Source organism: Saimiri boliviensis, chromosome 7 (assembly GCF_048565385.1).
Source record: "Saimiri boliviensis isolate mSaiBol1 chromosome 7, mSaiBol1.pri, whole genome shotgun sequence".
Taxonomy (NCBI): Eukaryota; Metazoa; Chordata; class Mammalia; order Primates; family Cebidae; genus Saimiri; species Saimiri boliviensis.
In genome coordinates, this window is record NC_133455.1 from 96,679,816 (window position 1) to 96,694,176 (window position 14,361).

Below are 14,361 nucleotides of genomic sequence, written 5' to 3' on the forward strand. Positions count from 1 at the left end.
AAAAATAGAAAGTAGAAACTTGAAACAAAAAGTTCCATAAAAAAGAGGAGGTTATAAAGTGAAACACATATTATATGTAACTATTTTTATGGTTAAATCTTATTATATCAAAATATGTAACATTTTCTGACAGCATTTAAAACGTTTTCCCAGGATTATCTTGTACTTATCATTAAATCATTAATTCAGATATTTGTTGAGGCCTATTCTGCTTCCATTTTGCTCTTTCTGGAAATAATTTACAAAAAAGCCAAAGGAAGCTTTTAATCCTATTTTTGTGAACCTACTTTTGACAGTCTAACTGTTGTAGTTTTTCTGATTTTACCCGTGCTATAAGCAGAGACAATTGAGCCAATCAGTATACTGAAATTCTACTGTGGATTGTGTTTTCAATTTTTTGAAAATTTTTGGTGGTTCTAGTTAGCAGAGATGTGTAATGCAGAAATATTAGCTAGACTTAAGTTCCTCAGATGGTTCACTTTAGAATTTTAAACTATTGTCTTTTCAGACTCTGAAGAGTTTGACACATTTGGACTTGCACAGTAATAAATTTACATCATTTCCTTCTTACTTGTTGAAAATGAATTGCATTGCTAACCTTGATGTCTCTCGAAATGACATTGGACCCTCAGTGGTTTTAGATCCTGCAGTGAAATGTCCAACTCTGAAGCAGTTTAATCTGTCATATAACCAGCTGTCTTCTGTTCCTGAGAATGTTGCTGATGTGGTAGAGAAGCTGGAGCAGCTCATTTTAGAAGGGTAAGAAAGAGCTCATTAAAGATTAAAGGGTTGACTAAATATGCTGATGTTAACAAAATATGCTCACATTTCTATAGCAATGAGTTTAACAACATGGTGAAACCTCGTCTCTACTAAAAATACAAAATTTAGCTGGGCATGGTGGCATGCATCTGTTATCCCAGCTACTTGGAGGCTGAGGAATGAGAATCACTTGAATCTGGGAGGCGGAGGTTGTAGTGAGCTGAGATTGCATCATTGCACTCCAGCCTGGGTGACAGAGTGAGACTTCTCTTTCCCTCTTTCTGTCTTTATGTATACACATAAAATAAAAGACTGAGGCAATGAACATTACAACTTTTATCAATTGACTTACATTTTCACAACTAATTTTTAAATTAATGAATCCTCTTTGATGCTATTCTTTGAAAGCAAATTGTTTTTGATATTTTTTCTTTAAAGCATATGAATTTATGCAATATAATCATTATCTTCTCTCTTGTGACTAGAAATAAAATATCAGGAATATGCTCCCCCTTGAGACTGAAGGAACTGAAGATTTTAAACCTTAGCAAAAATCACATTTCATCCCTATCAGAGAACTTTCTTGAGGCTTGTCCTAAAGTGGAGAGTTTCAGTGCCAGAATGAATTTTCTTGGTAAGTGTTCTGTGTGGGTCTCCTCCTTTACCAGGCCGTCTAATTTGTATAAGATGAGTCATATATGGACCTTTTGATGGGGATTTAAAGGTGGTATTTCAGTTTAAAGATTATGATGCTGAATTTAAAAAATAAAGTTAGCAGGTTGGCAATAAAAAGAAATGCTATCAAACCATGAAAAGACATGAGATTCAGGGGAAGATGGCTGAAAGGCAGCTTCTCTGGAGTACAACTACCACCCAGTGAGACAGAACCAGAGCAATATCACCATCTCCAAGTGAGGTACCGGTTTTGTTGTAAAAGGACTGGTTGAACAGCAGGATTAACCTCCCAAAAAGGGCAGCGAAAGCAGCCCAAAGGTGTCCAACCAAGGCAAGGTGGGACACTGCCCCACCTGGAAAGTGTATCAGGCACAGAGTATCAGAGGGGTATCACCTTCTTGGTTCTCTGAAAGAGGTAGAGCAATTTGCTCTGAGACTTCGGCAGCACACAGACCAGGAAAACGCTGCCTTGCTAAGAACCACCCGGAGTCGCAGACCCAGGCAACAGCCCTGGCTGGCAGCCCTGGCCAGACTGGTGCCTTGTTAACACAGACCAGGGTGTAGATTTGGACTAATACCAAGAAAGCTTGCGAAAAGGAACTGCCCGTCCCACAGAAGGGAGAGTTGAAAGCAGAAGGGGATATGACCAGACAGGCCCCTCCCCTGCAAGGTCCAGCAACTGGAGTCCCTCTCACAAGAGAGTTTCACAGTTAACACATCCTCCACCCGGGAACAGCAGGCTTGGCAGAGGGAAAGAGCCCACCATTGGGAAGGCGGGGCTAACCCCACCATTACAGAAACCAGGCAAATAATAAACAGCAGCTTGGCTGAGACCACGGCAGCCCAGCAGCACCTCCACAGGTATATACAACAGACAGACTGTCTCAAATGGCACACTGACACCTGAATTTCATTATAAAAAAAGCCTCATACAGGAGAAATAACCCCAACTTTAACAGAAAGGACGTCCACTCAGAGAAGATGGGAAGAAACCAGTGTAAAAAGGATGAAAACATCTAAGTCCAGAAAGCCTCTTCTCCCCAGAGAAATCACAACAACTCACCAGTATGGCCACAAAACAAGTCAGAAAACAATTTTGGCAAGCTGACAGAAGCAGGCTTAAGAATGTGAGTAATAACAAACTTCTCTGAGCTAAAAGAACATGTTTTAACCCAATACAAAGAAACTAAGAACCTTGAAAAAAGAATAGATGAAATACAAACTCGAATAACCAGCCTAGAGGAGAACATAAATGACTTGATGGAGCTGAAAAACAGCACAAGTACTTCGTGAAGCATACACAAGTTTCAACAGCCGAATTGATCAAGCAGAAGAAAGGATATCAGAGATCGAAGATCAACTCAATGAAATAAAAAGAGAGGGCAGGAAAAGAGAAAAAAGAGTGAAAAGAAATGAACAAAGCCTCCAAGAAATATGGGATTATGTGAAAAGACCTAATCTATGCTTGATCAGGGTACCAGAAGAGGATGGGGAAAATGAATCAAAGCTGGAAATCACTCTTCAAAATATTATCCAGGAGAACTTCTCCAATCTAGCAAAGCAGGCCAACATTCAAATACAGGAAATACAAAGAACACCACAGATACTCCTCAAGAAGAGCAACCCCAAGGCACATAATCGTCAGATTCACCAGGGTTGAAATGAAGGAAAAAAATGCTAAGGGCAGCCAGTGAGAAAGTTCAGGTCACCAACAAAGGAAAGCCCATCAGACTCACAGCAGATCAGATCTCTTGGCGGAAACCCTCCAAGCCAGAAGAGAGTGGGGACCAATATTCAACATCTTTAAAGAAAAGAACTTTCAACCCAGAATCTCATATCCAGCCAAACTAAGCTTCATAAGTGAAGGAGAAATAAAATCCTTTATGGACAAATAATTACTGAGAGATTTTGTCACCACCAGACCTGCCCTACGAGAGCTCCTGAAGGAATCACTAAACACAGAAAAAACATCCAGTACAAGTCACTGCAGAAACCAACCAAATGGTGAAGACCAACAATGCAATAAGGAAACTGAGTCAACCAATGGGCAAAAAAAAAAAAAAACCAGTAACAAAACAGTAGGATCAAATTCATAGATAACAATATTCACGTTAAATGTAAATGGCTTACACGCTCCAATCAAAAGACACAGACTGACAAACTGGGTAAAAAGTCAAAACCCATCGGTGTGCTGTATCCAGGAAACCCATCTCACATGCAAAGACACACATAGACTCAAAATAAAGGGATGGATGAAGATCTACCAAGCAAATGGAGAACAAAAAAAAAGCAGGGGTTGTAATTTTAGTCTCTGATAAGATCAAATTTAAATCAACAAAGATCAGACATAGAAGGAGACTGCACCATGGTGAAAGGATCAATACAACAAGAAGAGCTAACTATCCTAAATATACATGCACACAATACAGGAGCACCCAGATACATAAAGCAAGTTCTTAGTGACCTACAAAGATACTTAGACTCCTGCACAATAATAGTGGGAGATTTTAACACTCCACTGTCAACATTAGATAGATCAATGAGACAGAAAATCAACAAGGATATACAGGACTTGAATGCAGAACTGGAACAAGAGGACCTAATAAACATCTACAGAACTCTTCACCTCACAGCCACAGAATATACATTCTTCTAAGCAGCACATCACGTTTACTCTAAAATTGACCACATAATAGGAAGTAAATCACTCCTCAGCAAATACAAAAAAACAGAAATTGTAACAAACAGTCTTGCAGACCACAGTGCAATCAAATTAGATCTCAGGATTAAGAAACTAACTCAAAACTGCACAACTTCATGGAAACTGAACAACTGGCTCCTAAATGTTGACTGGATAAACAATGAAATGAAGGCAGAAATAAAGATGTCCTATGAAACCAACAAGAATGAGGACACAATGTACCAGAATCTCTGGAACACATTTAAAACAGTGTCTAGAGAGAAATTTATACCAATAAATGCCCATAAGAGAAGTGAGAAATGATCTGAAATCGACACCCTATTATCAAAATTAAAAGACCTAGAGGAGCAAGATCAAACAAATTCAAAAGCTAGCAGAAGGCAGGAAATAACCAAGATCAAAGCAGAACTGAAGGAGATAGACACACAAAAGACCCTTCAAAAAATCAGTAAATCTAGGAGTTGGTCTTTCAAAAAGATCAACAAAATAGACAGATTGCTAGCCAGATTAACAAAAAAGAAAAGAGAGAAGAATCAAATAGATACATAAAAAAACAATAAAGGGGAAATCGCCGCCAATCCCACAGAAATACAAACTACCATCAGAGATTACTACAAACCACTCTTTGCACATGAATCACTAAACCTGGAAGAAATGGATAAATTCATGGACACTTGAACCCTACCAAAACTAAACCAGGAAGCAGTTGAAACCCTGAAGAGACCAATAAAAGGGATGAAGTTGAGGCAGCAATTAACAGCCTGCCAAGAAAAAAAAGTACAGATCCAGATGGGTTCACAGCTGAATTTTACTAGACTTACAAAGAGGAGCTGGTACCAATCATTCTGAAACTATTCCAAATTACAAAAAGAGGGAATCCTTCCCAACTCATTTTGTGAGACCAACATTATCCTGATACCAAAACCTGGCAGAAATTCAACAAAAAAAGAAAACTTCAGGCCAATATCCATGATGAACACAGATGCAAAAATCTTCAATAAAATACTGGCAAACTGATTGCAACAGTACATCAAAAAGCTTATCTATCGTGATCAAGTAGGCTTCATCCCCGGGATGCAAGTCTGGATCAACATACGCAAGTCCGTAAATTAATCCACCAAATAAATAGAACCAAAGACAAAAACCACATGATTATCTCAGTAGATACAGAGAAGGCCTTTGATAAAATTCAACAGCCCTTTATGCTAAAATCTCTCAGTAAACTAGGTATCGATGGAACCTATCACAAAATAATAAAAGCTATTTACAACAAACCCACTGCCAATATCATAATGAATGGGCATAAACTGGAAGCATTCCCTTTGAAACCTGGCACTAGACAAGGATGCCCTCTCTCCACTCTTATTCAATATAGTATTGGAATTTTTAGCCAGAGCAATCAGGCAAGAAAAAGAAATGAAAGGTATTAAATTCGGAAAGTAGGAAGTCAAATTGTCTCTATTTGCAGATGACATGATTGTATATTTAGAAGAGCCCATCATCTCAGCCCAAACTCTCCTTAAGTCGATAAGCAACTTCAGCAAAGTCTCAGGATACAAAATCAGTGTGCAGAAATCACAAGCATTCCTATACACCAGTAACAGACAAATAGAGATCCAAATCAAGAATGAGAGCCCATTCAAAATTGCTACAAGAAGAATAAAATACATAAGAATATAACTAACAAAGGAGGTAAAGGACCTCTTCAAGGAGAACTACAAACCACTGCTCAAGGAAATAAGAGAAGACACAAACAGATGGAAAAACATTCCATGCTTATGGTTAGGAAGAATCAATATTGTGAAAATGGCCATACTGCCCAAAGTAATTTATAGATTTAATGCTATCCCCATCAAAGTACCAATGACCTTTTTCACAGAACTAGAAAAAACCACCTTAAACTTCATATGGATCCAAAAAAAAAGCCTGCATAGTCAAGACAATCCTAAACAAAAAGAACAAGGCTGGCAGCATCATGCTGCTGGACTTCAAGCTGTACTACAAGGAAACAGTAATCAAAACAGCATGGTCGTGGTATCAAAACAGAGACATAGGCCAGTGGAACAAAACAGAGGCCTCTGCAGCATCACCACACATCCACAACCATCTGATCTTTGAAAAACCTGACAGAAACAAGCAATGGGGAAAGGATTCCCTATTTAAATAGTGTTGGTAAAATTGGCTAGCACTCTGCAGAAAGCAGAAACTGGACCCCTTCCTGACATCTTATACTAAAATTAACTCCAGATGGATTAAGGACTTAAACATTAAGACCTAACACCATAAAAACCCTAGAAGAAAACCTAGGCAAAACCATTCAGGACATAGGCATAGGCAAGGACTTCATGACCAAAACACCAAAAGCAATGGCAACAAAAGCCAAAATGGACAAATGGGATCTAATTAAACTTCAGAGCTTCTGTACAGCAAAAGAAACAGTCATTAGAGTGAACCAGCAATCAACAGAATGGGGAAAAATTTTTGCAATCTACCCATCTGACAAAGGGCTGATATCCAGAATCTACGAAGAACTAAAACAGATTTACAAGAAAAAAACAAACCTATCCAAAAGAGAACGAAGAATATGAACAGTTTTCAAAAGATATATATGAAGCCAACAAACATATGAGAAAATGCTCTTCATCCCTGTCATTAGAGAAATGCAAATCAAAACCACATTGAGATACCATCTCACACCAGTTAGAATGGTGATCATTAAAAAATCTGGGGCAACAGATGCTGGAGATGGTGTAGAGAAATAGGATCACTTTTACACTGTTGGTGGGAGTATAAATTAGTTCAACTATTGTAGAAGACAGTGTGGCGATTCCTCAAGGATCTAGAAACAGAAATTTTATTTGACCCAGCAGTCTCATTGCTGGGTATTTGCCCAAAGGACTATAAATCGTTCTGTTATAAAAACGCATACACACGTATGTTCATAGCAGCACTGTTTACAATAGCAAAGACCTGGAACCAACCCAAATGCTTATCAATTATATACTGGACAAAGAAATGTGGCACATATACACCAGGGAATACTATGCAACCATAAGAAATGATGTGATGAGTTTGTGTCCTTTGTAGGGACATGGATGAACATGGAAACCATCATTTTCAGCAAACTGACACAAGAACCAAAAGTCAACCACCACATGTTCTCACTCATAAACGGATGTTGAACAATGAGAACACTTGGATACAAAGAAGGGAGCATCACACACTGGGGTCCTTTGGGGGTGGCTATGGAATGGATAGTGGGAGAGAGCATGGAAGAGGGGTAACGGGGGGAGAAATATTAGGTATAGGTGATAGGGGGATGGTGGCAACAAATCACCTTGCCAGGAATGTACCTATGCAACAATCTTGCCTGATCTGCACCTGTACCCCAGAATCTAAAGTACAAAAAAAAAAGACGTGAAAGAAACATGAATGCATATTTCTAATATTGCTAAGTGAAATAAGCCAATCTGAAAAGGCTACATACTCTTTGTTCCCAACTATAAGACATTATGGAAGTGACAAAATTATGAGGACATTAAAAAGATCAATTGTTGAGCACCTCCTGGATTCTGTTTTGCTGGAGGCAGCAACCGGGGCCTTGCCGCCACCATGTTTCGAAATCAGTATGACAATGATGTCACTGTTTGGAGCCCTCAGGGCAGGATTCATCAAATTGAATATGCAATGGAAGCTGTTAAACAAGGTTCAGCCACAGTTGGTCTGAAATCAAAAACTCATGCAGTGTTGGTTGCATTGAAAAGGGCACAATCAGAGCTTGCAGCTCATTAGAAAAAAATTCTCCATGTTGACAACCATATTGGTATCTCAATCGCAGGACTTACAGCTGATGCTAGACTCTTATGTAATTTTATGCGTCAGGAGTGTTTGGATTCCAGATTTGTATTCGATAGACCACTTCCTGTGTCTCGTCTTGTATCTCTAATTGGAAGCAAGACCCAGATACCAACACAACGATATGGCCGGAGACCTTATGGTGTTGGGCTGCTTATTGCTGGTTATGATGATATGGGCCCTCACATTTTCCAAACCTGTCCGTCTGCTAACTATTCTGACTGCAGAGCTATGTCCATTGGAGCCCATTCCCAGTCAGCTCGTACTTACTTGGAGAGACATATGTCTGCATTTATGGAGTGCAATTTAAATGAACTAGTTAAACATGGTTTGCGTGCCTTAAGGGAGACACTTCCTGCAGAACAGGACCTAACTACAAAGAATGTTTCCATTGGAATTGTTGGTAAAGACTTGGAATTTACAATCTATGATCATGATGATGTGTCTCCATTCCTGGAAGGTCTTGAAGAAAGGCCACAGAGAAAGGCACAGCCTGTTCAACCTGCAGATGAACCTGCAGAAAAGGCTGATGAACCAATGGAACATTAAGCGATAAGCCAGTCAATATATGTATTATCAAATATGTAAGAATACAGGTACCACATACTGATGACAGAAATTATACTTTGAACCAAAAGTTGCAGAGTAGTGGAATGCTATGTTTTAGGTATCAGTCCAGATGTGAGTTTTTCCAAACAACCTCACTGAAACCATATAATAGAATACATTTTTCTTTGAAAGTGTCTGTATAATCGTTTTCCAGAAAGTATGGGTATCTGTACTAATGTTTTTATATGAAGAAAATAGGTGTCTTTGTGGTTTTAAATACAACTGTGAAATAAAATTGTTTCACCGCCCTGGTTAAAAAAAAAAAATGGTCAATTGTTGTCAGGGGTTGAGGGAGGGAGAGGTGAATAGGTAAAGGACAGATGATTTTTAGGGCAGTGAAACTGTTTTGTACGATACTACAAGAAGGGATATGTGCTGTTGTACACTTGGCAAAACCCATAGAATATACAGTACAAAGAGTGAACCCTGAGGCAAGCTATGGACTTTGAGTGATAATGATGGGTTAAATATTGGCTCATTGATTGGAACAACTGTGCCAAACTAATCCAAATCATTAATAACAGAGGAAAATGTGTGTGGGCTGGTGGTGGTGAGGGGAGAAGGGATATACTGAAAGTCTCTATAGTGTCTGCTCGATTTTTCTGTATATCTAAAGCTGCTCTAAAAATAGTCTATAATTTTAAAAAGTTAGCACATTTTTACTGTCAGAGGTTAAAATGATAGTTACTAGTTACTTGGCCTACTGGGTAGTACACTGTGGTTCCTTTAGTCTTACAGTAAATATGCTCATGGCTGCCTGAGCTGGGTAAGGCAGCCATGTGCATGTTTAGTTTAAAACTAAAACTTAACTGAAATATACAGAAATATTGTTTTTCTGAAATAATATTGTTAAAGTGAAACAGTGTTTTTCATATGGAGGTTTCTTCGGCAATTTTTTGTATGATAAATGTGATTACTCTTATTGCTATTGTTAAAAATAAAATTAATCATTTAATAGTTTTCAATTTAGTGAATTAAATGTATATTCGTTCAGCTCTTGTGCTTTGCAAGGCATTACAATAATGCAAATGATTATCATCCCTTTTATTAAAAGTTGTAGAATCCCCCGCATTTTCTTAGTGTATGAAGTAATAGAGAAAATTATGTTCATTGGTATCCTAACTGAACATTTTAATATTAAGGAACAAAGTACTTTTATGACAATAAACAGGAATTCCCTATATTTTACCTTTCTTTGTAGAGAATACTCACATTTTGCAAACCATGTGATTATTCTATGCCTGAGTCAGTAAAATAATTTTTAGTAGCATAATATCGTTTGACACAATAGCATATTTTAATGTAATATTTAATATAATAATATGGTTTGACATAATACCATAAAATTTTAATTTGTCAGAGCCTTCAGAAACTAATAATGATCAAAGCCATCTTAATTTGCATAGTATTTTCCTCCTTTGCCCCTCCCTCTCTTCCTCCTACTCTCATAAATATTGTCCACATTCTAACCAGAAGCCTGGAACTGGGGATAGAATGATTCACTCACTCACTAGTAAGCAAAGCAAACTCGGTCTCTGTCCTTAAGGAACTTGTGATTAAGCTCAGAGGACAGACAAAAAAGAAATGATGGCACAAATGAATGTAATTTTATATTGTAGTAACTTCTGGAGAAGTTTGAGGATGCTCTGTGATACCTTGGGAGAATCTGATTCAGACTGTGCTTCACAGGGAAGCATTTCTATGACTGTGATATTTAAGTTGGGTATGGAAAGAGGAGCATCCAAAAGGACCATGAAGCTTGTGTATGGTCAGTGTGTCATCTCAGCCGGATCTCACAGTGACCCTAATGGTCATACCTAGGAGGGGCATGACCTCTGCCCAGTTGAGGAAATTGAAGCAGTGAGATTTTGTGTGATGTTTACAAGTGCATGCAATTAATTATCTTGTGAAAGTTTGAATATCTCAGTTCAAAAAGGTGTTTGCTTTGCACCACACAACCTTGATAGTTTGAGAAATGGGGTCTTACATTTGAGAAGATGCCCTGTGGAGGTGATATCTTAGCAGGACCACTAACCATTAAAAATAATCTCATGTTAATGGTGAAACCCCTTCTCTACTAAAAGTAAAAAATTAGCTGGGCATAGTGGTGTGTTCCTGTAATTCCAGCTACATGGGAGGCTGAGGCAGGAGGATCACTTGAACCAGGGAGTCGGAGGTTGCAGTGAGCCGAGATTGTGCCAATGCACTCCAACCTGGCAACAGAGTGAGACTCCATCTAAAAAACAAAACAAAACAAAACAAAACAAAAAAACAGGTCCATGTAAACTAAAATTTTAATTTTGTGGTCTTATGGATGTTTTCCATACAGCAAATGAAACTCAAGGCTCTGAAGTCTTAAGTGGAGAATCATTTCTACTCATTTATTTTGCCAAATAGGTGAAGTAAAATAAATGTATCTTTCTGCTTCTCAGAAAGAGCTTCTAGGAGTATCCTGGAACGTTTTGACCCTTCAAGATTGTCTAGATAAAGCGTAACCCGTATTTTTAACCTTGAAAATGCTATGAACTAATTCCTCAAGCCATTTTCACAGAACTGTAGATTTGTAGATCTCTCAAGTATTTCAGCATTCATCTGATCTAGCTGCACTCTTATAAAGATGAGACAACAGAACTGTAAGATTTTCTCTTTCCCAAATTGGGTTTCACAGAATTTTATTCCTTGGAGGTACCTCACACTGCATTTCCTTCTTAAAAATTCATTAAATCCACCAGAGTATTGAGAACTCAGACGTTTATTTTACCTAATATTTCCCAATCTCTTAAGATTATATGATCGGAGAATAATTTTATTAAATAACACCCATTGTTATCCCATAGAACATTCTTTCTGAGCCAGTATCATAAAGAATTTCTATCTTTATACTGTCCTGTTTATTAATAAGGTGTGGAAAATTGTTTTGCTATAGTTATTTATGAGTAATTTGAGCTAATCTATGTATCACATATAGTTTGAAATGAACATTCTAATAATTTTACTTTGTAAAAATGTTGGGTAGATAAATTTATATCTAACTTTGGCTTTCAGATTAAAAGGTTCTGATAAGCATAGCATATTGTTTTATTGGTTAGTGGAAGTATTAAGGCTATTACCTTCTTTTTAAAAGTGGATTTTAAAAAATTATCAGTGTGAGAAGGGAAAGTAAATTATGTGACACATCATTGGTAGTTCTTATTTTTTAATTTAATGGAAATCTGGCTTGAATGATTAAAATGTTGATCTCATTTTTATTTTCTTTCAGCTGCTATACCTTTCTTGCCTTCTTCCATGACAAGCCTAAAATTATCTCAAAACAAATTTACATGTATTCCAGAAGCAATTTTAAATCTTCCACAGTAAGTTTATTGTTACTTTAATTTTAAAAGCACATCAGCTGGTACAGAACCTTTAAAAACATGATTTCAACTTAGTCGTATAGGAGTAATTGATTCCTGAACCTACTCAACTTAATGTTTTTGTATATATGAATAATTTTCACTAGATAAAAGACCCAACTAATGACTTAAAATTGAAATGTTTACATTAATTTAGTGGATTATTGTGTAAAAAACACTTAGAATTGTTTAATTAATTGACATGTTAGTATAATGAAATGAGATTATACTGGTTATCACTTTAACTTTTAAAATTTTGTTTGTGAATCTTGATATGTTGCCTAAACACCCTTAATTTTGACGTTAAGCTTAAATTATGTTTGAGTGAAATTTTGGGTGAAGATTAGGAAAGTTTATGTAGTTCCAGGCTTTTGAGGTATTTTGGTTAATTTCATAAAACCAGAAGCTTCCTGTTAACTATAAATTCAGGCATTAATTCGAACTTGAGTGTGTTGACATCTCAAATCCTATTCTAATAATATCATACATGATAAACCAAATTCATAAAAGTATATGTGTAAATAGATACATATTTAGGCAAATAATAGTTACAATTTAGCCATAGAAAGTGTGACACAAACCTGTAATAGCTAGAACTTTCGTTTAGCTTTAGAATATGCCAAACTGTTCTAACTACTCTACAGTGGTTCACCTCTTTAATCTTCCTAATAATCCCCTAAGATAGTCATTGTTATTATTGCCACTTCATAAGAGATAAAGTAACTTGCCCAGAGTCCTGGTTCTTCAGCACTGGTGGTTTCAACTTCAGACTCTCAACTCACATGCATACTCATATGTCAGTAATACTAGTTTTGATGTTATGCCTTATTCTCACTGTGGGGAAATTATTTTTTATTTATTTATTTTTTTTTTTTGAGATGGAGTTTCGCTCCTTACCCAGGCTGGAGTGCAATGGCGCGATCTCGGCTCATCACAACCTCCGCCTCCTGGGTTCAGGCAATTCTCCTGCCTCAGCCTCCTGAGTAGCTGGAATTATAGGCACGTGCCACCATGCCCAGCTAATTTTTTGTATTTTTAGTAGAGACGGGGTTTCACCATGTTGACCAGGATGGTCTCGATCTCTTGACCTCATGATCCACCCGCCTCGGCCTCCCAAAGTGCTGGGATTACAGGCTTGAGCCACCGCGCCCGGCCCGACTGTGGGGAAATTATTTGTAAAGTGATTTCATGTATTTTGGAAATGCTCATTTGGTTTGCATCTTTCCATTGTATTGTTTTAGCTTGCGGTCTTTAGATATGAGCAGCAATGATATTCAATATCTACCAGGTCCTGCACACTGGAAATCTTTGAACTTAAGGGAACTATTATTTAGCCATAATCAGATCAGCATCCTGGACTTGAGTGAAAAAGCATATTTATGGTCCAGAGTAGAGAAACTACATCTTTCTCACAATAAACTGAAAGAGGTAAGAGGTCATCTTTAAAATTATTGCCACTTAAAATATATACCTCATGATTTGCATCATCACAAATTATCATTTTAAATGATATTTAGCATTGTAAATACCAGTTTTAAGAAACCAGAAGCTTCCTGTTAACTATAAATTCCTGTTGGCTGTAAATCCAGATTTCCATTCAAAAATAAAGATAGCTGCCAATGGTGTGTCACTTGATTTAGTATCCATTCTCACACTGACAGTGTTTAAAAACCTACTTAAAAAAATAAGGTAATAGCCTTAATACTTCCACTAAACAATAAACAATATGCTATACTTATCATAACCTTTTAAATCTAAAAGCTATACAGCTAGATATAAATATATCTACTCAACATTTGAACGAAGTAAAAATTATTAGAATATTCGTTTCAAATTCTGTGTGATGTTATCATCTAACATATTATAGATTAGCTCAAACTACTCTTAATTATGGCAAAACAACTTTGAACACTTTACTAATACACAGGATAGTATAATGAAAAACATTCTTTATGGTACTAGCTCATAGTATTCTATGGAATAGTAATGATGTCATTTAATAACTATAAATTCAAAATGAGCATTGTAAATATCAATATCATTTGAGTCTTTCATTTTTTAAGTTGTAAGCCTACTGTATGGTAAGTGGATTTAGTAACACAGCCTAATTTCCTTAAAAAATTACTTTTGTGCTATATTTTTGAAGGATTATATGAATATATATCTAATTATAAATTAATATGATGCCGTGGGTCATCATATCACTAAATCTCTGTCCAATCTGTTAGCAGACTCTCAGATACTCCATTTTTCTCAAATTGTTTCTGGCCTGTATACTTTATTACTTGTTTTTCACCTTTCTTTGGTACATTTTAAAATTTCTGCATTGCTCCACCATGCTACATATCACCCCAATGGATCAATCTC

General features: G+C 36.9%; 1 protein-coding gene and 1 pseudogene across 4 annotated transcripts in view; both read left to right on the forward strand.

Moving 5' to 3' along the window:
* Positions 1 to 14,361, forward strand: part of LRRK2 (leucine rich repeat kinase 2) — a 156,698-nt gene that overhangs the window by 73,823 nt on the left and 68,514 nt on the right. For all 4 annotated transcript variants that reach the window (XM_074403081.1, XM_074403082.1, XM_074403083.1 and 1 more), the window contains 4 exons: positions 509 to 759; positions 1,248 to 1,396; positions 11,862 to 11,955; positions 13,236 to 13,422. In XM_074403081.1, the coding sequence (XP_074259182.1) occupies positions 509 to 759; positions 1,248 to 1,396; positions 11,862 to 11,955; positions 13,236 to 13,422 (681 nt within the window). The remainder of the gene's footprint in view (positions 1 to 508; positions 760 to 1,247; positions 1,397 to 11,861; positions 11,956 to 13,235; positions 13,423 to 14,361) is intronic.
* LOC101046817 (proteasome subunit alpha type-1 pseudogene) lies at positions 7,456 to 11,852 on the forward strand (annotated as a pseudogene).